General features: G+C 39.7%; 1 protein-coding gene across 3 annotated transcripts in view; it reads left to right on the forward strand.

Annotated features, from left to right (window-relative positions):
- Window positions 1-11,046: 11,046 nt before the first annotated feature.
- USP49 (ubiquitin specific peptidase 49) overlaps window positions 11,047-26,072 on the forward strand; it is a 34,468-nt gene continuing 19,442 nt past the window's right edge. For all 3 annotated transcript variants that reach the window (XR_013348573.1, XM_077839616.1, XM_077839617.1), the window contains exons 1-4: window positions 11,047-11,161; window positions 11,279-11,406; window positions 22,164-22,309; window positions 23,649-25,059. Coding sequence is in view for 2 of the 3 variants with exons in the window: in XM_077839616.1 (XP_077695742.1) it covers window positions 23,677-25,059 (1,383 nt within the window). In the remaining variant the exon portion in view is untranslated. The remainder of the gene's footprint in view (window positions 11,162-11,278; window positions 11,407-22,163; window positions 22,310-23,648; window positions 25,060-26,072) is intronic.

The following is a 26,072-nucleotide window of genomic DNA, read 5'->3' on the forward strand; positions in this document are numbered from 1 at the left end:
AGTGAGCTGTAGCTCACGAAAGCTTATGCTCAAATAAATTAGTTAGTCTCTAAGGTGCCACAAGTACTCCTTTTCTTCTTGACACTGGTTCTGCAACCAAGTTTACTTAATAAGAGTAGAATCTTAAAATAACTTGGTTAGAATTTCACATTATACTATTGCATACTTAACATGCTCCAATTGAATTATAACAAGGGCAGTGTGTTCTAAGGAAATTACATGGTGTTTGTGGTTGACTTCTAACTAGAGCAATATCTGTCTTACTGAATATTGAACTGTGGTCTATAAGAATAAATCATTTTTCATACACAGCTCTTGGGTAAAGAAACCTTTTACATTATTATATGCTAGCCTGGGTGGGCTTAAGAACAAAATAATTCACACTTTCTCTAATATGTATTTACTTTGCTACACCTTTTCCCTTTAATATAAATCTGTTTCAGTAGATAAGATTTTTGGCTTCATTTGTTGTGTGGTTTTTTTTTTTTTTTAAATATACATCTAGCTCTTCTTTGCATGGCACTTAAGTTTATTCTGTTTCAGTATCAGAGTTTCAAATTTAACCTGTGTTGTAGTTTGTCCTTTAACATGTTTCTGGTGGTTGGCAGCTGGACTAAATTACGGGTGGTTTTTTTCCCTTCATCAATATATGATTTGCTGCTTTAAGAGAAATTGATTTGGTGCTGCACAAAAGGGAAACGTAGTTTCTTTTTTCAGTTCTTACAAAGGTCTTTGAAATGCTACTTCCCTTGATTATTGTACCCTCAGTTTGTGTATCAGGTCATGAATCTCTCAGATTGGTCTGTGCCTCCAAACATGGGGAGATCAAACTTGTGTGGAGTATCCTTTCGCTTGTTAGTATTTTTTGGCTTGTTTGATACGTTACTTTTCAATCTAAAGAGACAGTTGTAGTTTTGACCTTTTACTTTGTTGGAAGGTTTCAAAGTTCTATTACATGAAGCTGCTTGCAATTTAAACACTTTCAGTAGTATTTGATAGTGGTTTTTCAGTATGTTCCCACTCAACTAAACTATATTGGCTCAAAGCCGCCTCCCCCTCCCCAAATATTGATGTGGCTGTTAAGCTTTGTTCTCCTTACTTGATAGTCTAGAAAGTAAAAAGGATAGATCCCGCAACCCTTATTCACTTGAGTAATATCTACTGATTCAGATAATCCTATTTACTTTAATAGGCTCAGAATGAATGTTTTAAATAATAATAATAGCCATTTTGGCAATAGAGATGTCTTGAATGAAAGTGTTATTTTATTTGGTATGTATTGTTACTAGCACCAAGTATGGTCCTGGCTCCTGAGTCTGAAAATCTTTTCTTGTGCAAGGCACGTACTTTGTTTTCTTAAGTATTCCTGTGTGCTGTCTATATAAATTGGTGGTTTTCATTTTTTTTAATCGTCTCTACCTTTTAATTTAATTTTGGTTAAAAATGCCAGCCAATTGAGGGATGATGAATAAGGAGTTGAATCCACTGCCTATTTGATTTCTATAATTTTTGTTTTCTTTCTAGACACAAATTTAGCTGAGAGGCTAGTGTCCTGCCTCTTAATGCCCACAACATTTTGGGTGTTTTTATTTACTGTGGTTGTGATGTTCTACATTCCAGTAATGTTTAGAAATGAACTTTAAACTAAATCATTCTGAGGGATGTTTGAGAAGTTTCAGATAAAATAAGAGTTGGAAAATAAGAGCTAACAATGGAAATGCCAACACAGCTTTCAGTATAGAACAGTGTATATTGCCAGTAGGGGTCTGATCTCTTGAAACTGAGATCTCTCAACATCTATAGACGTCAAAAGACGCTGAGCACTTTATAGGACTAGGCCCTGTAAATTCTTTTTTTTTTTTTTAACCCAAATAGCAATCATCTCTTCCTGAAGGTGGCAGACATATAATAGCACTTAAAGATTTAGTTATACGTTAGATAGAACAGGTGGAATCCATTCAGTTCTCTTTGAAATGTGTCAACACCAAAAATGTCTCCATGACTGGGCAACACTAGCTGCTGTGGGATATTTAGGTGTTTTTTACTGATTCATGAACAATGAAAAATGAGATGTTCTATTTTGGAAACTGTGGTGAACTTAATGTGAGCCAGAGAAGTATTTAATGATAGATTAACTGAATTTTGATTGGTCATCTGCTTCAAAACACACTCTTCACTGTTGTGTAAATCAGGAGTTTGCAGACTGTGGGATAGAGTTTCCAGGTGGCCCAGCTTCCTCTGGTCACTGATTGAGTTCAGCGCAACCTGGGAACATGGATGGCAGCAGGCTCACTTAAAGCCTCTCTCTCCTTCACGTGGTCTCCAGCCTTGCCTTTTGTGGCTCTTGATTAGCAGATATTGGGCTCTGATTTATTTTTATCTTTGAGGGGCTCTCTTCTTTCTGAACCCCACACTTTTCCTAATGCAGGGGTAGAGAAGGAATAAGTAAAGAATTTAGAGAGAAGCATTATTTGAATGATTTTGACTGTCATTCTATTGAACTGAGATAATCAGATTGATAGCTAAAAAATGCATCTATAATACTCAACCCAAACATAAGCAATTCACTGTTGCTCAGGTATTCTCTGCCCCCCACCTTCCTGGATTTTATGATGAAGTCATCACCTCTTGTCTGTCTCTGCTCTCTTATTCCTTATACAGTCTCTTTCCCTTTTCAGCCTTATTTTGCCCAGTCCACCTCATGCTGGTCTGTTGCTCCCTCCCCTTTGGGACTTTGACTTGAGGCAAGGTGCCTAACTGCTTTTCTTCCCTTGTGAGTTTTCTTTGTGCCCCACGCCCCCCCGCCCCGGGTCTCTTTTGTCACCCTTGTTTGCCATATTGTTCCCTGGAGATGCCTGTTTTACCCCTTCACATTGAGCCATTATAGCAGTTCTGAAAGGGAAGAGACACATTCCTTCAAACCTCTTGCTTTAACTCCCAGTAGCTGTCCTCACTGGCTCAGAAGGCAGAATTTTCTTCCCTTCCCATTGCTGCAGGCTCATTGGGGAAGAGAGATAGAAAGCTATAACCCCCTCCCACTACTCAACCCCCATCCCTTTAGCACATGGCAGAAGAGTTGAGAAGAGGCTCCAAACTGTCACTGCTGAGCACAGACTGCAGCCTCACTGTTCTAGTGAAGTTGTGACTCTCCTGCTGTGGGGAAGTGAAATTATGAAGGCATTTTAACAAAACTATGATCCTTATGGTTACCCAGCACATTTAAAGCCTGAGTTAATGTGGTGGTGGAAGGACCTGTCTGTTTTTGTCACACATTCTGACGTGACAGAGCATTACTCTTCTACTTGGTCACTGCATTGATTGCCCATTAAATTCATCATCACAACATTAACTTTAAAGATGATACAACAGTGTAGCTCTCTTTATGCTGCCTGACTGACCTGCTGCCTTCCTGTATGCATGGTTGCCCTCTGAGATCTCTTGCACTACTAGCTTCCTGACAGCTCCCAGCTTTATATCGAAGTCTTTGAGATGCCATGCTTCCCAGCTGCTACTGCACCTCTTGAATTTGGAATTCATTGCCTGTGCAAGTTTGACATGGTCTATTTATCTCTGTTTTTCAATCCAAACTCAAATTTTGCTGGTTTCTTTTGCGTACTCTGACTGAGCTTTGCTTGTTATACCTTGGTCTGCCCTTGTGAAAGGTGCTATATAAGCACAATTTCTGTTACTGCTTAGCTGAAGCCCATGAAGTCAAACTGTTAGTTGACAAACTGTAAACATTCTTTACTCAACATAACTCCATCAGACTAAGAATCCTCTTAATGCCAAACTTATACCGTCAGTGGTACTCAAATCTTACGAAATGTTTGATCTCTGAGAATGTTGGTTTGGCTTGTGATGCACAAAGCATGATCCCTTTCCATGAAACTGAATTAGACAGAATTTTTCCAGCTAAACATTCTTTCAGTGTCTTTGTGACCTGCAGTCTCACTTTCCATTGACCTTAATTCTGAGTTGCAAAAACTTCTGTTTGTTTTGTTTTAATCAGTTAAGTTCTGTAAATGCTTCAAGAATCGTTTGCAATGTGTACAAACTTTGGAAACGGCTAATTAGAGGGGGAAGGATGGCCTTGGAAAGTAGCAACTTTGGCACTTCATCTAACAGGTGACAAGACTTTACCTTTTATGAATGCTTCTTATTCACAGTGTCCTAGACATATATAAACTTAAAATTTATTTTACTGTTATTAGGAAACTTAGTGCTGGTGAAAGGTGTCAATCTGACCAATAGTTCTGAAGTCTTTTATCCCCCTTTTGGAACTGATCCTGTGATGCTTTGAAAAAAGAAAAGGAGGACTTGTGGCACCTTAGAGACTAACAAATTTATTTGAGCATAAGCTTTCCTGAGCTACAGCTTATGCTCAGATAAATTTGTTAGTCTCTAAGGTGTCACAAGTCCTCCTTTTCTTTTTGCGGATACCAACTAACACGGCTGCTACTCTGGAACCTGTGATGCTTTGAGCACTCTCAACTCCTGTTGAAATCAGAAGAAGCTGAGGACATTTAGCACCTTTGAATAGTTGCTCAGCATCTGATAGTATAGGATCTCAAATTTCCAAAACTGGCATAGCATGGGAAACAGCATGACAAACTTCTCCCACTAATGCATCTGGAGAGAACACCTCTGTGGGTGAAAGGGTAATTCTGTTTTGATGTCTGCTTAATCCTTGATTTCTTTGCTGAGTCCCCTACTGGCAGTTGTGGTTTTGTAAAGTGGAAATTTGTCCACTAGGAAGCACGCTGAGAATTATTTAATTTTATATGTTTGCTATTTAATATAAACAGTATTTCTATTAATATAAAATAAAAATCTATTTCAGGTTGGCAGCTGACGGGTTTTCTCAGTAGAAAGGAACCATTAACTTATTATTGAATGTGAGTGCCAGGTCTTCAAGCTTCATGGAATTAGATGGTCATTATGTTTTTAGGCAGATTGTAAGGGATAATAAAAGCAGACGAGTGAAAAGTAGCAGGTTGTGCTGGCTAGCCTTTTAACTCTGGGGAGAATAGTGAAGGTTGTTTATGTGTAGAAAAATTTATTCTTGCTTTCCTAATGTTGTTCAGGATTTGAGGAATATGGTTTCATTTTTTTGAGGGGGGGGAGAGAGTTCTAAGGTTGAAAATGGTATTAAGTGTTTCAAGAGAGAGGAGCTTGGGTAAAATTGTGGTATGCCTTTGCTTTTTAAAAAAAACACCACTTTTTGGACACAAATCAGATGTCAAGAATTATAACATTCAAAAACCAGTCGGAGAACACTTCAATCTCTTTGGTCACTGAACTACAGACCTGAAAGTTGCAATTCTTCAACAAAAATACTTCAAAAACAGACTCCAATGAGAGACTGCTGAATTGGAATTAATTTGCAAACTAGATACAATTAACTTAGGTTTGAATAGAGACTGGGAGTGGATGGGTCATTACACAAAGTAAAACTATTTCCCCTTGTTTATTCCGTCTCCCTACCCCACACTGTTCCTCAGACGTTCTTGTCAACTGCTGGAAATGGCCCACCTTGATGATCACTACAAAAGGTTCCCCCCACCCCCTGCTCTCCTGCTGGTAATAGCTCACCTTAAGTGATCACTCTTGTTACAGTGTATGGTAACACCCATTGTTTCATGTTCTGTATGTGTATTAATCTCCCCACTGTATTTTCCACTGAATGCATTAGATGAAGTGAGCTGTAGCTCACGAAAGCTTATGCTCAAATAAATTTGTTAGTCTCTAAGGTGCCACAAGTTCTCCTTTTCTTTTTGAGGATACAGACTAACACGGCTGCTACTCTGAAACCTAACAACTTTTTGAGCATGTCATTTATTTGAGCTTTGGAGAGGTTGAGATTTAAAAATAAACATTTAATTTAGTCATTTATTTTGTGAAAATACAATGAACAGGAAATACTAAAAATTGTTCAGCTAAGCTTTAAAGAACTATAAGTTGTAATACAGATGCAGAAGTGATTTAGTCGAGGAGGTAAATCTATGTCCTCCTGCCAGTCATGGGTTAATCTGTAATCAGACCAAGATTGTAAGGAGGTCTGTTTATTTTAATTAGTTAAGAATTACAAGTACACCATGAACTGAATATCTGTCTCACAATTTTATTTTGAGAAAATATGGCATTCATGATGAAATAAAGAATGAAAATAACTGGCAACTATTTTTTTTAAAAGGGCAGGCTGAAAATATGAAACTGTAATACTCTGCTTTTCACCTTGTTTTTTTTGTGTACGCCAAGATTTGCTCATATATTTCATTTTTCTCCCTGGGTAGTAGGTTGAAGGAAACCTAATACATGAGTTTGGAGTAATAGGGAAGAAAGAGCACATTTAGTGGGTGAGAAAATTTTTCTTTGGGTACGGTATACACTCAAAAATGTGTTTAGTGAAACCCTTTCCCCGTGGTGCTGCCTTATGAACAGTTGCTTGTTGATGGTGGGACTGTGACATCACAATCAAATAACCTCTTTGCCTTTCCTCCTCTTATTTCTTCTCCAGTTTACCAGTCACCTGATGACAAATTAACTGAGTCGGTGAGCTCTAAACCTCTGACTGAAATCATCTGTTAAAATGACAGACACTACAGAATCAGATCTCAACTGATTTTAAATTGTTCAAGGAGACCAATTGCCTGTGGTGTCATATCCGAGACAAAGCTCTCAAACCCCGCCTTCTGCCTATAGAATCACAAATATCTAGGTGTATTATTGAGGGGGATTGTGTATTTCTCAGAGACATCTGGTATAAGCCTTCAGAGAGGATTCCAGCCAGGCTAAGATGGACCCATAGTATGCAAGCTAGGAAAACCCTATTGTCAGGCAGTCTGGAACAACAACAGGTCTGAACAAGCGAAATTGTATTACTTTCTGCCTACCAGAAAATCTGCTGATAGGGATGCAAAAATTCTTTGTGCGTTGGCTGTCCAGCCTGCCAGACCTGAGGTTTAGAATGAAAGCTGGCCTGCTGCCTCAGTTTCCTTGTAAATACCACTGAGAAGCAATTGCATTTTATTTTACATTTTGGGACAGTGCGAGTAAGCCATATACATTCTCGCTTAAGTGGGGCACAATGGGTGAACAGAGCAAAAGGAGGAATTTAGCGAAGTGCCAGGCAAATCTCTGTGTTTCTACTTTTTTATGTTAATTAGAAAACTGTGGAGGGGCCTTGGGTCAGGCATAGCGGTAGGTTCACCCAGGATTTTTAAGTGCAGGTCAGATCAGATCAGAAGCCTCCCCTAGAGTGAGAAGATGTACAAAATCCATATAATATAGTTTTTTACAAGCTTTATACAAATAATAATACATGGGGATGGTGATGTTGGAGAAAACATTTTGAAATCCAGGTTGTCCTTGGACAAGTTGTCTCAGTCATTTTCCTGTCATTTTCTTTTCCTTCATTTGGCACTTAACAGTATTTCTTTTTATAAACTCTTAGAGGATGTAAAAGAAGCCCATGTTTTGATTTTTTTTTTTTTTTTCCTCTGAGGGGTTTAAAAGAGAAATACCATTATTTATTGGTAAGTGAAGCAAAAAAAGATGGAAAAACGACTTAGATTACTGAGGATTTCTATTCTTTTGTTTTAATCTCTAATATGTCTCAAACAACATGTACTGAAGAAGCCTTTGAAACCCATTTCTGTTTAAGTACACCAAAATGTGACTCAGAAATCCTTTACATATATCTAATACTGTAACTAAGTCTAATATGGATTGCTGGTTATTCATTGTGGCTGTGAAAACAATGAAACCACAATCTGATAGTTTGTGATGGGGCATGTTGTTGTTATGTATTATTATTTTAAAATAACGTGAGTTGTTGGTCCTGGCATGCTTATTTGGGTTATTAACTGACTGTTTATTTTATATGTTGTGTCAGCTGTGATGTTATTTAGGAGATTAGTTAATAGTTTTTAAGATTTTGCCAAGATGAATGTGAATTAAAATGAAGGAGGAAAAGCAGAAGAAAACTGGCCATAATTTACCAAATCCTCACTGTCTAGTATAATTCATCTTTTGTGTCTGTTGTGAGGAGATTCTTGAAGAGAATGTTGGCCTGCTTGTATGTATGAGGGCTGTTAAATTGAACCAGTTGAATGTGTGATCAGCACTGAGAGAATTCTCTGTGATCTAGCTATAAAACATACTTCTGAGACGTTTGTTTCTTATAACTCTTACATATACATATTTTAATACTACAGTAGGAAGTAATTATCTGTTATAACCGTTATTAAGGGATGAGTTAAGACACTTTCTGCAGTAGATCAAAACGTGGGGCATTCAAGGTTGTTGTTGTTGTCTTTAAAGTGTTTCCAGTACTGGAAAATAGTTCAGTCATCCTGTTAATGAATATTATTGACAAAACAGCCAGAGGGATTCTGTTCAAATTATTCTTAGAAAAAGTGCCTGTGAAATCCAGAAGTATTTTTAACATAAAGTCTGAGCTATGAGAATTAACTTCAGCTTTGAATGTATGCTTTACACAGCAGATGATAGAAAATGCAATCATTGATCTCTACATATGTATATATTTAAAAATCTATCTTCCATCTTTAAGATGTTGGTTTCTGCATTCTTAAAACATCTGTATGTTTTCTGTTGAAATATAGTAGGCCGTGTTTAAAAAGTGCAGAGTATCAAGGAAAATGGCACATTGCAGAAATACAACATGGCTCATTTTGTTTAATTTTGCAGCACTTTACTATTTGTAAGGCTTTTTGTTCACCAGGATTTGTATCAAGAATTTAGATCCTGACCTTGTAAACACTTAGGGACATTCTTAATTTTATCAAACTCATATATTTGTAGGATTGGGGCATTAGTAAATGCAGAGGGAGGCAGAAAGTTATCTCTTTCAGTCTGTACCCTGAAAGTTTGGAGAATGTGGGAAAGTAAAAACTGGGGGGCAGATCTTTAGATGATGTAAATTGGCATAGTTCCACTGACTTTTCTTTAGTTCAGTGACACGAATTTACGCAACATGATGTTCTGGCCCTGTCTGTTTTGGTAGTTACAATTTTGGTGTGTAAGGGAAGAAAATGTGTAGACAACTTAAAGCTCTTAGGGGTAGGGACTGTCTTTTTGTTCTGTGTTTGGACAGCACCTACAACAATGGGGTCCTGGGCCATGACTGGGGTCTCCTACATGTTACAATAATACAAACTACAATTATTAAAGAATGGTGCGGTTTCTACACTGGGGGGCTTCTCGAGAAACCTTGTTTGTGAATCAGGATCTGTGATGATGTTGGCATAGGTTATGGAAATAGAAAACACTGAATTTATACATTCTAAAACCTGGTTGCTGTTATTTTGAGAGCCACAATTATTTCTTTGTATTGTACAGCTAGATTTAAAACAAAAAAATATTCTAACTCAAAGCACTTTTCCATATCAGATTTTGGTCATTTATCTCTTTTGAAGTCACTCAAGGTTTATACAGGGTAACTAATAGCAGAATTTTGTGCCTTGACTTTTCGCTTTTAATCCCAATGATGGAGATTATAGGAAACAAGTGAAATGTTTGTATTTAATACTTACTAAGTATATCTGTGTATACATTTCACACATGCAGACTACTCTGACATGATTCTCAACTTGATGTTGATTTAAAAAACAAAACACCTTAGAAGCCTATTAAAATTAATGGAAAAGGTTTTATTTATGTGAGTAAAAAACAGTTATAAATTCTAAACTGCCATAAAATGAGAATTACACAGCATTCCAATAATTCAATATAACATCCACGGTTGATGCTCAGTTAACTTAAGCATTTTCAAGGACCTTCAGAACCTGTAATGGTGGTTTTTCACATTTTATACTTTCTTGGTAACCCTGTTAAAACAAAACAAAGGTACTGGTTCACTCCATGATCATATAGCATTGGGGAAACCCAGTTTCTCAACAGCCATTCTCAAAGTTTGTGAGTTCAAAGTTTGATCATCCCATTAAAATGTAGCTATTTTGTGAGCAAATCTTTATTAATTTTTTACTCATCCGCTACTTAGGTAAAAGTCAATGGGAGCTTGACTGAATAAGGACCTCCAAATTTGACTGTCAGTGTGTTAAGTATTTGAAACAGAAAATATTATTTTTAGGGTGAATCAAAATTTTGAGCCAGTGAACCTTGAGGAGGAGTCCCTTTCTAAACAAACTTCTAGATTTGTTTGATCTTTTCACTGCATTGAAAGTTGCTTCCCAAAGCTCTGTAATTTGAGGCTCTTATATAGAGAAAAATTACCTAGCTCATTAGTTCGAGTCAGAATAATTACTTGAAGGTTTAACAGGTGTAACGATCAAAACCTTGCTTAGCAGCCAGAGTTCTCTACCTCATGGCTCACTGGGTTCAACAGTCTTTGAGTTAAATGAAAAATAGAAAGTTAATATGGAGGCTGTGATACAAACACAATAAAACCCGCATGAAATTCAAAAGTAAGGCTGATTTGTAAGGTTGAATTTTCTGTTAGTTTTCTTACAAAAGTAATATTTGTATGTAATGTGGTATAGAGAAGGTTAGTTACTTTTTCCTTCACAGAATGGTAGAAAATGGTAGAAAACTAATTAGAAGATTTGTAATATTGAGTCTGAGCACAAAAAATCAGACTGTATCCATGACCCTTTCCTCTCATAATAGAGTTGTGTATGCTTGATAGAATGTTGTGTTGTGTTTTTTGTTTCCTCCCCCAAATCCCTCGTAGGGTAGTTACTGCAGATGTGGTAGAAGGTAGGAGTTAAAGTGGAGATATGAACCTGGCATTTTGTTATGAAGGGGTGACATGCATGATGAGCCTGATAACTGGTATGAGTGCGTTTGGTAGCAGTGAGCCACTTGCTTTAAGAGTCCAGCCTTATGGATCTTTGAGTCTTACCTAGAAAGTAAGCTCCAACAGAGCTGATGAATGCATTTATCTTGAAGGGTCACAGTCTCAGAGAGAGGCATCCCTCGAGATAGCCAGGTTCCAGCCTATTAAAGGCCTAGAAGATCTGAAAGGTGGTGATTTCTCCAGCAAAAGAAAGGAGCAGGGACAAGTCTGCAGTTTGATCTTCAGATTTGGGAAGAAATTCAGCTCTGTTGTAAACAATAAATGGGAGTTGTGCCTGTATCTATTTGGCTCTGTCTCTACTACAACAAGAAGCAGCATGGAGAAGTAAGTCATCTAAAAATAATTTAACAGCCTCATAAGGTAATATCATGAGTAGTTTCTGCCATGAAAAAAAAAGGCCTCAATGACCTAGCCGTATCACGTTCTTTCTCTTCCCCACAGGAAGTTGGCATGGATTGCTGTTGGTTTTATTGGCCCATCCTCTGACTGATCAGACTTGGAACTCTTCGGTCCCTCTGGTATTCTCCAGATCCTAATGGACAGTTGAGTTAGACTCCAGCTATGGCAAAGTGAGTTAATCAGATATTCAATCAGCTAAAAGAACAGGCTCATTTTTGCACGAATTTCTTCTCTAAAATGGAAGAGCAGTCTAGTTAATATTTAGTTCCAGGGACAATTCCAGGGCCACCTCCACCTTTTGGTACCTACATTTATTTCTCTACCTTCCAAAACCATTTTTAATCCCAGTTTTGCATTATGAAAGGAGATGTATATGATTGAGTACAGATCGTAGGCTCTTTAAGCTAAAGAACTTAATTAAAAAGTTCAGAAGTTGATCCTGAACTAGTGGTAACATTTTGCATGGCCCTAAAGAAGATCTGAGTTCGATTTCAGGTCTGAATGTCCCTCTTGGAAGGTGTTCTGCAAGAGCAGTACATTCAGGCCTCATTGACGCTAGAAAGGGTTGTTGATATAGCAATACTGGCAAGCCCTCCTAATGGAAACGCATCTTATACCTGCAAAATTGTTCTTTTGCTGGCATAGCTGATACCAGTTCGTGGAACAAAGTAAGCTTTATTGGAAAACAGACTTTTTTGCCAGTATAACTGCATCTACACTGGAGCTTTTGCCATTTTGTCAGTTGGGGGTGGGGCGGGGGTGTTATTTTGTTCACACTCCTAATCACTATAGTTACGCTTGCAAAACTTTTAAGTGTAGAGACTTCAGTGTGCATTTTCATTATGTTAACAGCAACTTTTGGCTAAGTGGGCAGCACTGATGGGATCCAGTGGGGATTTAAAGAAGGTGTGGAGAAAATCTTTGGGACTCTAAGGCCTGGTCTGTACTGGGGCGGGCGGTCATCTAAGTTACGCTACTTTCTTAGAAGTCAACGTACTTAGATCCGGTGTCTTCACTGCAGTAAGTCAATGGCTGACGCTCTCCTGTTGACTCCGCCTGCACACCTCACCCTGGTGGAGTACCGGAGTGCGCTCGGTGGTAGATTTTTCACATCTAGACTAGATGCGATAAATCGACCCTCACTGGATCGCTGCCTGTCGATCCAGCGGGTAATGTAGACCATCCCTAAGGGATGAAGAGGCCCCCCTGTGTATGGTGTCTAGGAGCCTGAAATTAAATGAGGATTCAGGTCCTGACTGCAGTCATGATATACTTTTTCCTTATTCAGGAGGCTGTTGATAAGCTAGCTGACAAGCGGGGGAAAGTCAGGCTGGTATTTCGCATGGCCACAAATATTTTAAATCTGTAATTTCAGCATCAAAAACTCATAAAGTCAACCGAGCAGTGTCATAGCCATGGGGAAAAGGACTATAATCCTGGTGAAGAGGATTCAGCCACACAGGGAATCTCTTAAAGAGTAACAGATGCCTTGTGGAAAACCCTGATAACAATTACCCTTCAGAATAATTCTTCCTGTGTAACATGTCTTCTGGGATTTTTTTCTTCCCTCTGTAGTGATCTTGAACAAAAAAACAGGATCTTTGTTTTAAGCATTCATCTGCTCCTGCTGCTGTTTCCCTACAGGAGCAGATCAATTCTTAAATATCCTGTTTTAATGCAAATATTCCTGTCTGTAAAGGAAATAAGAGAAATACATAATTTTTGTTGAGACCATTTTATGTATCATAAGATGTCAGAGTCTTTCTTTGAAAAATGGACATAGCTCTAAAAGGGTGTCTGGAACAATAGAGATTGGTTAGCAGAGGGACAGCAATGCAAAATGTGGTGTGCTCAGCCTTTAAGAGGGCTATATTGAAATGGGTTTGAGAGCTAAAGGAATCCACCTTTTCTGTTTGCCTTTGTGTGATTATTTTCAACCCATAAACTGTCAGCTAAGTTCCTGGTGGATATCAACTTTGGCCCATAAGATAGCAGCTGTTTCAGCAGGAAAAGATGTGTTATGATATTGTACACTTAGAAGACAAGGTTTCAAACGTAAGCATTTATGAGCTTGTGTTTTAGAGGTGTGACCTTTTGTTCCATGAAGACACGAGGATTTTTTTAAAGCTCCAAATTTATTCTAGCATAACAAAAACAGTTAGAATTGTGTAGTGCCTTCCTCATGTATAAAATAATTTCAAAGACAGCAATCCTTTTCTTAAAGTACTCTCAGCTTCCAGAGTCTAAGGAAAAAAGAGATGCTTTTCATTTTTGTCCCTCATCTGACGCGACACAATCTGCTAAAAGCTTTCTATGGCTCATAAGCCTGTCATTTGCCTAAAGGGGCACACAGGTCATATTTTTACTAAAGTGGAAATTATCAGACTGGGGGGGGGCTTTTTAACTGAATTCAGCCCTTTTTGAGTCTGTATAGTTCCTAGAATCTTATGACTTAATAATTTGTCTGGTGCTGTAATATACATATACACTACCTGCATGAAATGAGTTAACAGTCAATTAGCTGCACACCTGAAGAATGGAAGCTGAGAGTGAGGAAGAGGAGGTAAATGTGTTTGGTCACTTACCTTTTAGTCCCTTAAAATCTGGTGGACTTTTCCGCCCTGGTTGTAGGTTCACAGGGTCTCAGTATCTCTGAGAATCTCTGTTCATATTTCTGAATGGAATCAGAATGATTATTTAGGAGGCTCAGCAGTGGAAGTTATTTATCTTGTCAGTGTGAGGCAGGTTTTATCTCTATATCTCCATCCATCCTTCTCAAAAATATCTGCACTTTTCAGGGCAGGAGCACTATTCCCAGTGTCCAGCTGTGCCTTTTCAGATAGAATTTGAGTCCATCCTTAGAGCCTTACTATGTCCCTTTCTTTATTGGAATAACTGTGGGTTTGGGGTTTTTTTTAGACTCTGTTTAATATTGATTTGTAATTGAATGAAAAGCACCCAGAATTCCAGTTCCACCCACAGCACCTTCACTTTTAGCTTCTTTCATCCTGGTTTGTATGAATGGCGAAATTCTACAGAGGCCATATTACTAACCTGAAATTCTCAGGTGGAAGTCAAATTAAATAGGATTTTTTTTTAACATTTCCACACTTCCCTCCTCCCCCATTTTGCAATGGCCACCTTTATTTGAAAATTCTAAGATACCAGCTTTCAGCCCAGAGCAAATTTTTACAGCACAATATGAACTCCCAGAAATTGTTTAACACTAACATGGTTATAATGCACTCCTTTGAGTTAATAAAATAGAGCTCGTTGTGGAAGTTGGCATTAAGGTTGAGTTTTAGTTCATCACTCTTGTGTTTATGGTTCCAAACTTAAGCTGACTCTTGAAAGCAGAAAGATGTGCATTAGGCCCTGAGATTTGCTAAAGTGTTTTGTACATTGAAATACAGAGGTAAGATAACACTTGCATGAGTTTGTTGCAACTCAGAAAGAATAAACAGAGAGCACTAGTCATCTTGAGGGCCTCTTTGTGTGTGTTATTAGCAAAGTATGTTTCAGAATTGAGCAAGTACTAGGGGGTTGAGTTTTATTTACCAGACTTCTTTGGTGTTTTTCTACTCTGAGTTACAGCAGCTATTTAATTCTCTGGTCTGATTGCCCTTCCCCTTTCAAAGATGCAATATATTCACAATCTTCTGATGCTTTTGCTAATGTTTTTTCTTTTCTTTTCTTTTCTTTTTATTTTTTATTTCTTTGGCAGTTGTATTAATTTGCCTCCAGGCCATTTACTTGGGAATTTGTCATCTTGAATAGAGAGAATCCAGCAATCATTGAACATAGAGCAGACAGCTTTTGAGAAAATATGCTTTAGGTACAGACTAAAAAATTGCTAAGGCTGTTACTACTTGTTAGAGATGGGATTTGAAAGCTTACGAATAGCAAGTAAGAGTCTAACTGGGAGAATGGATTTCTGTGCCAAGTGACTACTCCATGGAGAAAGAAAAGCTGAAAAAAGTGCTTGGTTTTTAACTGAGCAGCCACATACTGTGAGTCAGCAGATGATTCTGGTGGCCAGTACACCAGTAATTTCAGCAAGATGGATCATAGTGTCTGAACAGAGAGTAGGTGATACTAGCACTAGTTTGTTTGTCTGGTATGGATAGCACTCCCTTCTACTGAATGGAATGTTAGATTTACTTAACTGTTTATTAGTTTGTAATAGTCTCACTCCTCTAATGGCTTGAGAACAAAATAGAGGCTATAAATTCTCCTGTGGCTGACTGCTGTGAGGAACTTTCCTTTAGAGGTTTGTGACTTTTTGGAGCAGGTTACTAGTTCTTTCCCCTTCCTCCATGTATGCAGCTAGCTGATGACCCTGTCTCTATTCCTGTGGCCACAGATTGTTACAGAGGAAGGGAGTGTGTTGCTCCTTACTTTGTCTAAATTAACCAATCATACATCTCATTTCTGTCCCCCAAACCCCTGTACCTGACTGACTATGAACCAGGTAGATGGCTTTTTTTTTTTTTTAAGCTCATGTCCATCCCTACTTGTCCAAAAGAACAGGTCAGACCAATGTCAGAGTAATGAGGATTGCAGAAATGAGAACACACCTAACAGTAATCCCGTGGTGTATTCTTGTTCATGCAGTTAAGTTACACTTGGACATTAGGGGGTGCAAGTAAGTTTAAGGCTGGAGGAGAAACAAATGAAGCAGAATTGTATTGCCCAAAGTATAGTACTAAAAATAAATATAAATTAGTGCAATAGAAAAGTCTAATTTGCTATAAATACCAACAAGTGAACTGCACGCATGAACACACGCAAATGCCTTAAGCACAATAATTCACTAAAGAAAACAGTCTAGATCAATTTCACTTGTAAAATGACTAACAGAAACACCATCTCAGAGAGCCTGGCACTTTTAGGAAACACCCTCCTGCAATATTTTCCTATGAATAATGAAATAAAACCAAGCAGTCCGGTCAGCAGAGCTAAAACAATAAGAATATATTGGCTCACTTTCCTTCAAGAAAAGAAACATGTTACTCTATTGCATTTTACAGGAGGCTATCACAAAACTCATCCTTCCTGCTCTGTTTCATTTCCTTTGCAGCAGCGAACAAACAGAATGGGTATGCTTCTCAGTTTGCCAATTACCATTTTAACTGTGAGACGTTTGATAGCTACATGCCCAGTTTTGACAGAATGATAGATTCAGACGTTCAGTATCCATGTACAGTCATAGACGCTTGGCCATTGTATGTGATCCTTGCAAAAGGATTGGTTAAACAGTCGGCACACAATTTTAGACACGTTTCTCTCTTTTCTCCCTATTGTCAGCTCCAGTTTGAGAACTTCTGAACGTACGCAGCAGAGGGAAAATTCTGCCGTATAAGACTAAGACTGCATGTTTGAAAAGTAGGCTCCAGTATCCAGTAAGTAAAGGGACAAATTAAAAAAATTTCCATCAGAATTTTAAAATTAGCTGGCCTAATTAGACTCAAATTGAGCCTTGTTTTTCTGTTGTTGGTAGGATTCAAACATGTATCCCCTCCCCGCATTTATTTAAAACAAAAACAAAAAAAACCCTTAAGTTAGTATTAATGTAACTCCAGCTCACAGTAGACAGGTGTCTACAACAGCAAAGCTGCCACTGCTCTTTTTTCCTCTTGCCAGTTTCAGTAGGTGGACTAAATCAATGAAAGGGCCATTGAGGGTGAACTTTCCTCCCACCATTAAAGGTGGTCTCCAGGTTGTGGATGAGGGACTTTGGTAGGTTGGTGTAGAGGAACCTTGCTGCTCCCTGCTCAGTACCTTTCCCATGAATAAATGGAGAACTTTCAGTTTCCAGGGCTGTCAGTCCAACACTCCTCATCATTGCTGAATGTTTCTCTCACACACATAAGTTAAAAACAAAACTGTGGCCGTTGCCAAATCTTTATAGATTTCTTCAATCTGTTTCCAAATATGTGACACAAACAGGAAAGGTACAATATAAAGGATAATAATATATCCACATGTTCATTTATAAACACGTCTTACATCTAGTCGCTGAAAAATACTTCTCAGATAGTCAGTAAATACTGTTAGAGCAAAACATGGCTAAATGGCTTCATGTTTTTGTATGCTTTAGTGTTACGAGTTAAAGAAACTTTGTTCATTTCCTGCCCTAAATGACCACAAAACATTGCTGTCATGTTCTACCCAGAGGTTGGTGTATTTCAGTGGTGGGTGAAGTTTGTTTTGTCCTTTTAAAAATGCATGAGCAATATCCTGCTCACTCTACATTAACTGTCCATGCTAGTAAGCATTATGGACTGGACAATAAAGGTGAGATCCTTCCCCCTGCTCTCGCCCTTTACAGTGGAGTAGTGTGGTAGGAGTCCCTTGGTGCAGGCACTGTGGAAGACAGCTATAAGGCAGGCTCACACAGAACCTCTCACAAGCCCCAGCCTGGAGGGTGGATTGTTGCGGGTGAGACACAACACTCAGTGCTACAGCACTGGGGAGGTAGGGAAGCCCAGGAAGGCTTCTGTAACTTAGATGGGCTACAAGCTTAGGGTGTGTGCTCTCCAAGCCCTGGGACAGCTCAGGGTTAGTATAGAGCAGGGGTGAGCAGACTACAGCCTGGGGGCTGCATCCGGCCCTTCAGACATTTTAATCAGGCCCTTGAGCTCCTACCGAGGAGCAGGGTCTAGGGCTTGCCCCGCCCCAGCTCTCCAACTGGGGAGCAGGGTCGGGGGCTTGCCCCACTCAGTGCGTACCATGGCTCCGCGTGGCTCCCAGAAGCAGCAGCATGTTCCCCCCCTCCTCCGGCTCCTATGCGTAGGGGCAGCCAAGGGGCTCCGCATGCTGTCCCCACCCTAAGCACCACCCCCTCAGCTCCCATTGGTGCGGGGGTGGCACCTGTGACAGGGCAGCATGCAAAGCCGCCTGGCCATGCCTCCACATAGGAGCCTGAGGGGGGACATGCCGCTGCTTATGGGAGCTGCATGAGGTAAGCGGCGCACGGAGACTGCACCCCTGACCTCCTCCCATGCCCACACCCTCACCCTCACCCCTGATCCCCCTCCTGCCCTCCAAACCCCTTGGTCCCAGCCCGGTGCACCCTCCTTCATCCCAAACCCTCATCCCCAGCCCCACCCCAGAGTCCGCACCCCCAGCCAGAGCCCTCACTCCCCCCTCTCCTGCACCCCTGCCCTAGCCCAGAGCCCACTTCCACACACTGAACTCCTCATTTCTGGCCCTGCCACAGAGCCCACACCCCCAGCCAGAGCCCTCACCCCCTCCCGCACCCCAACCCCAATTTCGTGAGCATACATGGCCTGTCATACAATTTCCATACCCATATGTGGCCCTTGGGCTAAAAAGTTTGCCCACCCCTGGTATAGAGCGACTGAAAAAGTGGCTTAAAGCCACCTTAGCCCCTTTTTCCCTGGGACTGTGGGTTTTGTGCTATGCTTCTTAGAGATGCAGCAGAGAATTTCACTCCAGGTAAATTACGGGGTTAGGAGGACCCATGTAAGTAAGGAAAGTGGGATTTGGCACCAGTTTTAAGCACTATGGGATCCTTGTAGATTATAGTTGCTCAAACAACAGTTCATGGAACCCTTGCTGGTGGTCCACCAGAGAGCTGGCTAGTTGAGTGGTGCTGGCTTTTTCTTTATTTCCATCTTTTAATGTATTTTTTAGCTGTATTTTAATGAAGTTTAGCACTTCCCCTAGTATCATATCTCCATCCAGAGCAATCACTGCTTTTCAGCTATTCATGAGGCAGGAAAATAGCCCAAGCAGTCAGCAACTGGCAGAGGAGGTGTCTCTGAGATAGTGTTTGTTAAAATGAGATCCACAGCATGGAAAAGTTTGAGATGTCCCATGCTAGATAAAAGGTGCCCATAAAACTAAGTTACTGTAATCTCAACAAAAAAGAGCTAACTCGCTTTTTGTTCTAAGTGGTTAAGAAAACATGCTAGGATGTTAACTTTCTGGTATTAAAACAGTCGTTATTCAGTTTATACTAGGCCTACTTATTCAACCATATGACTTAATGTTTGAGAGTTGTGACATTTTAAATTACTTCAGCTCTCTACAGGCTTTGCAATAAGATTAATTATTTTTCCCTGGAACTGTTTGCATCTTCCAGTTTTCTTCTCTTTTTTGTGTTCCTTTAGCTCTGCTCTTTATTTTTCCCCATTACTTTGGTCCATGTTGACTTCATCCTCTCCTCTGAAGTAGGAAGTAGCTGGCAGTTGTTTGTAATAGTTGCATAAAAACAGAGACGGGCTGACCTCTGTCTTCAGTTGGGTGCGTACAGCTCTTGCTAACTTCATTAATGAGAGTTACCTGCATGTGTCTGTGGGCGAGAACAGGAGCTCCAGACATTGGTGGGTCCCTTCATTACACTTGTTGCTGAGAAACTCATACTTTGAGAACTCAGACCTCAGGAGGAGCATGGCTAACATGAGTCAATAATTCATGATTTGCTCTGAAGAAGGGATTCGACTGCTTCTAGGAAGCAGTTGAAGCTCAGATTATAGTATCTGGCAAGTCTAAATTGCTTTTGGAGATGAGGAGGGGGCATGTTTAGTGAGCAATGCAGACGTTTCAGACACCCCAGCTGGCTATGCAGACTGCTTTTTAGTTTTGACATGAAAACCAATGTGGTGGAAGAGGGAAAGATTTCATTTGGTAACAGACGCTGAAGGAGGAGTAAACCTGAAAGATGATGTATGTTTAAGTAGTTTTGAGTAAATAAAAACTGTTCCTTTGTTGTCACTTCCAGAGCAGTTACATATAATTGGTATATGCTCCTGGGCCTGCATTCGCAAGAAAATGTGCTATATAAGGAGAAAGGAGGTTGTAATATTACATGCAAAGTTGAGAATATCTGTGTGCCGTGAATAACTGCATCTAGCTCTCCAAATGCCTATTTTGCTAAGTGACCACGATTTTAAAAGAATAAAATTATTTTAATAGCAGGAAATCTTACTAGTCTACACAGTAAAAATAAAAGAAACTGTCAAATGCATCCGATGAAGCTCACGAAAGCTTATGCTCAAATAAATTTGTTAGTCTCTAAGGTGCCACAAGTCCTCCTTTTCTTTTTGCGGATACAGACTAACACGGCTGCTACTCTGAAACCTGTCAAAGGCCTTGTAATGCAAACACGGACAGCATGTTTTTATTGTTAAACACTATAGTATGATGCTGTATCTTATCCGTGGCTACATTTTTTGTTTTGTTTTGTTTTTGTTTAAAACCAACCATCTACTGGGATTTCTTGGTTTCTTGGAAAATTGGGGTAATTTTTAAGCCTTTTAAGAATACTGTCTTTTTGAAACCAGTGAAGGAAGTGCTTCACTGCTGTTTATAATAAGAAATTCTAGACACTGTTTGAAACAAATTTATTTTGGTAGTAAGGAGCAGTTCTGGGCACCTTTGTGAGGCTTAAGGGTTAAATTCCCAACACTGTAGCATATGGCAGTGAGCAGAATTGCAGATGTTGATGATGCAACATAATTAGTATTCTTTTATGTAAATGAAGGTTGTCAATGTTACCATAGTGTCTACTTTCTTTCGAGCTGGAATCAATGCCACTTAGTCTCACCAAGACTAGACCGGATTATTCCACAATTTTCAGACAAGATTTGAGAGGGAACAGAAGGAAGGAAAGAAAGACAGAAAGAGAAATAAGTGGTGGTGGTGGTGGGGAACAGTTTGAACTTATTTATAAATAGACCATTCCCATTCTTTGTTTTTCATTTTATTTCTGAAAGTGCCTTACCAGTTATTTGGCATGTGGGAATGAACTAGCGCAGCCCAAGTAAAAGGCACAGTTAAATCCAGAGCTGTTTTAAACAGCCAGTGAAAAAAAAAAGTTACTCTGATGTTTAAGTATCTCTGTTGCAGAGACATACAAATTCTAAAGATGCCACTTGTATTGCTGTTTTCAAATAGAGGAGAACAAAAGATGGAGTGGAAAAGGTTTAACTTCCTCTGAAATCTTCCATCCTTAATATGGTGGTGCTAATAGTAAAGTTTAATTTAAACTTGCATAATAAATTTAAGAGAGACTAAGGCGTATTTTCATGGAGTTGTCAAATGTGCAGTCTGCATACTATTTGTAGTTGGCTGTTACAGTGCTCATCTTAAATGTCCTGGAAAGTATGCTATTTCCTTAGTTGCATTTCAACTATATTCCCCATAAAATAGCATTCCGAATTTTGAAATAAGGCTTTCTGCATGCCAGTTCTGTAACTGTGTTTTGAATGGTCTGTAACCGTGTTGTGTATATTGCTAGTCTCGCTGGATATTATTACTTTGTGTTGTATTGAGGTACTGTGATCACACAATGTGTGTCTGAGGTGAGATCGACTTTTCTTCATTATTACAATAAATAACAACCCTCTTTCTGTCTTAACCTTTCCTCCTCCATTATGGACAGAATGCATTTCACAATCTCCCGCACCCCCCGTCTTTTTCCCATTACGCTTGTTTTATTTTAATATCATCTACATTTGACAACTTTCCATTTATACATTTTTATTGTGAAAAACATATAGGAAACAGAGTTTTTCCTGCTGCATAGCCAAAATTAAAGTGGTCACAAGAGGTGTATAAGTTTGCTTAGTTTTCCTGTTGAGATTTTACTATGCCGTATGGTAGGTTATCCACTATGAAAAACTTTTGAAGAAGAGGCTATGTGTGTGATCAGCAGATTTATTGATGATCAGAAAAATGAAATTCTGGAGTACCCTTTTCCATTTGACATTTTGTCACAATCGAGTATTTGGGTTATTAGATGCATTAATGTCATGACTTCCAGCTAATTCTGTTCCTTGTTACGAATACATTCTCTGCGGTAGCTCTTCCCATTGAGGGGATTAATCATGTTCTAAAGCAGCCCTACTATGTTGTTTTTAGTTTGTTTACATGTATCACAGGAATATTCTCTTTCTAGGGCTTTGAAGCTGTGCTGCTTTGTGATGAAGACCTAAGTAGTAATTAAATTCCTGAAGAACTGCCAAGTCTCCTATTGGCTGAAATGGGGATGTTCCAGGCTCTGGTCATTGAGTTGCGAAAAAAAGAATGTTTAAAGATGACACAGTGAGTAGTGAATTGTTTGTATGTATGTATGTATGTATCTGTCTGACACGTCTTCATCCCAATTTTTCTCCATTTGTATCCGATCACTGACTGGATTATACAAAAGAAACCATTTTACTAGCATGAAGAACTCTGTCGTTATGTTATTTGTAGAACATAACTGAATCATTTATAAAACATATGGATGTAGAAGACACAACTGGAAGCGTGTGGTTCTTTAGTATTCCAGTATCCCTGCTTTGTACTTTATTTAAAAATAGAGTAACTTGGTTGTCTTTTCTTTTGTGTGCAGACATACTCAATTGTGCATTATGTCAGAATGCACAAGTGAAAAATCCTGGAATGTATTTTCTACCTGCAGTTTCTGTGCAAGGCTGTAATATGCAAACAACTTTTTAAAAACAAATATATTGGCCTTAGTTTAGAAGTATAGAGGCAAATCTTTAGCTGATGTAAATTGTTGTAGCCCCATTGAAGTCAATACTGCTATGACAGTTGCACCAGCTGAAGATTTATCCAATTGTTTTTGTAGGATGAGTCTGTGACTCATATTGCTTGCAAGTCTTCCTTTAAATTAAAGGTTTGCTGAGGAGAATTCAGTGAAAGAGCCAAAAACCAAACCCATATCTGCTCAAATACAATCACAGACACATGTTGCCATAATATGACTGCATAAACTACGTGAGACCTATAAATGCGATGGTTGCATTTCATTTTTTTGTCATGGCTGAATTTTTATATTCAACTTTAGTGAAATATTTGAAACTCTTGCTCCTGCACCGTGCCCAACTCAGAAAAAAAATATTACATGGTGGAAAATGAGAGACTTCAAGAGACCAATAGTGTGATATAGCGCCTTTACCTTTCAGGTTTCATTTCAAATATAGTCCAGTTTGGTCATGACAATTATCTAGCATCTGTGTGGCTTTTATGAAAAAAGTTTTGTAATCTCCATCAAGTTCCTAGTGGACAGGTATGTCTGTCACAAAAACATCTTCACTATTGGCCTTAAAATGGTCCATCTTAAGAGCGCAGGCTCACTAAGGCGTGTTGTCAGCTTGCAGAGGCACTACCTGGGCTGTTGGCAGTAGGTGGATAGTCAGCTTCATTCTTTGGAGTTTGTCAACCCAGTGTCTTTCACTGATACTAAAAATAGCTTTTAAAAATTGCTACCAGAGGTATTTCAGTCTGTGAAAGGAAATACTGTAATTGGAGCTGGCAAGACGTGACACGTCTGTCTTTTTAGGTCTTTTTTTTTTTTTATATATATCTTTACAAAAGAGACATGACTTTAAATTTGTCCTGTGGCTCTAAGATCCTTCTCCTTTTGTCTTGCAAGGGTACAGCAGTGGAGCCTTCTGTAAGACATGGATAGATGCAAACATGTCGGGCGGCTACGACTCGCCCAGGACCATTCTATCCTGAATCCCCAGAAGTGGCACTGCAAAGACTGCAACACCACGGAGTCTATATGGGCTTGTCTGAAATGCTCCCACGTGGCCTGTGGAAGGTACATTGAGGAACATGCACTTAAACACTTTGAAGAGACCAGGCATCCCTTGGCTATGGAAGTTAATGATCTGTATGTGTTTTGTTACCTTTGTGAAGACTATGTCTTGAATGATAATCCTGAGGGTGATTTGAAATTGTTAAGAAGCTCTCTCTCTGCTATTAGAAGTCAGAAGCATGATCCATCAGCAAGAAGTGGGAGGACATTGCGATCAATGGCTTTGGGGGAGGAGGTGTATAGCCATCAAAGGACCCCTCAGGGACAGCCTCAGATGCTCACTGCTCTCTGGCACAGGCGCCAATCTTTGCTAGCAAAAGCACTGCGGACCTGGTTTGATAAGAGTTCTAGAGGCCGGCTAAAACTAGAACAAAAGAAACAAATGGAGGAACTGGAGAGAAAGAAGGAAGCAGCCAGGCAGAGGCGGCAAGAGATGAAACGGCGACTTTTGGAGGAACTGGCAAACACTCCTCCTAGAAAGAGTGCGAGACTTCTGTCTCACGTTCACAGAGAGAATTTGATTCCAAGGAAGTTTAGAGAGATGGCAGCAAGTTCCCCTACCTCAAGGCGAGTGCAGAGCAGCAGATTCAGACAGTTTTATTCCATCCGGCGTAAACCCCTAATGACTCCTGGTGTGACTGGCTTAAGGAATCTGGGAAACACATGCTACATGAACTCAATCCTTCAAGTGCTTAGTCACCTCCAGAAGTTCAGAGAATGTTTTTTGACACTTGACCTCTGTGAAACTGAAGAACTCTTAGCCAAAACCGTGAATGGAAAGTCTAGAATGTCTGGCAAGTTGGCAAATGGATCTGCTGCTAATGAGTCGGGGAGGAATGATAAAATGGGGTCATATGGCAGGCAAAGCTTGCCAGCTGGCTTAAATGGTGGGTCCTCAATAAGCAGGAGTTTAGAACTAATACAGCCCAAGGAACCGAGTTCAAAGCACATTTCTCTCTGTCATGAACTGCACACCCTCTTCAGAGTCATGTGGTCTGGGAAGTGGGCATTAGTGTCTCCATTTGCCATGCTGCACTCCGTGTGGAGTCTGATTCCAGCATTTCGAGGTTATGATCAGCAGGACGCTCAGGAATTTCTCTGTGAGCTGTTGGACAAAGTGCAGCAGGAGCTGGAGTCGGAAGGAACGAAGCGCAGGATCCTCATCCCTTTCTCACAGAGGAAGCTCACCAAGCAAGTCCTGAAGGTGGTGAACACCATTTTTCACGGGCAGCTGCTCAGTCAGGTATGCACATAGCTCATCACTGAAACCAGCTGCTGCTTTCAGTGCCAGGGAGCAGAGGTTCTGTTTTCTGTGGAACCACTGGATATTCAACAGGGCTTAGGTAGGTGACCCTAATGAAGATGGAATTCATTGCAGCACTGTATTAGAGCTGTTAGGGATCTGTTGGCATTTCCAGCATATCATAGAATATCAGGGTTGGAAGAGACCTCAGGAGGTCATCTAGTCCAACCCCCTGCTCAAAGCAGGACCAATCCCCAATTTTTGCCCCAGATCCCAAATGGCCCCCTCAAGGATTGAACTCACAACCCTGGGTTTAGCAGGCCAATGCTCAAACCACTGAGCTATCCCTCCCCCCATATAACCCACATCTAAAGGTATCAGAATTTAGCTATATTTTATCACTTTAAGATGACAAATGCACACAGGGTAGACAAGGCCTCAGCCCTAGTGCAAGTTGGTTTTTGTTTTACACAATGTCTTTATACTTAATTTGGCTTTTTTGTTTTGTTTCTGTGCTCAAAAGAGTGGGAGGGGAGTTGTGGGGAGAGGGCCAGAGAATCCAGTCTTAGTGTCTCAAAAAGAATAAAGTTTGTTTTAAAATGAATATTTGCAGGCATTTTGAGACTGATCCTGAGAGGTGCTGAGCACCCATAACTCTTGTTGATTTCTGTGCGAGTTGCAAGTGCTCTGCATCTCTCAATATCTGGTCCTTTGGATGTATTTTCCCCTTGAGTATCTCACGTTACTCCCCAAGGGTCTGATAATAAGAGCTGCTGTGTGTCTTTGCAAGCCCTCAATTACCATTGATGTCAAAGGGCCCTGAAGGTGTTTAGCACTTTGCAAGAGACACTTTGCAGGATTGGGCCATAAAAATGAACACATGACACTATTATTGTTACTACCATTTTTTTTCCCAGTGCTGGTTATCTTGAATTAGCATTAATAGAAACTATTTGCATATTAAAGGAGAATATATATACCCTTTAGTCCTCTATTTAGATGTGGGCGTTGGG

Source organism: Eretmochelys imbricata, chromosome 21 (assembly GCF_965152235.1).
Source record: "Eretmochelys imbricata isolate rEreImb1 chromosome 21, rEreImb1.hap1, whole genome shotgun sequence".
Classification (NCBI taxonomy): Eukaryota; Metazoa; Chordata; order Testudines; family Cheloniidae; genus Eretmochelys; species Eretmochelys imbricata.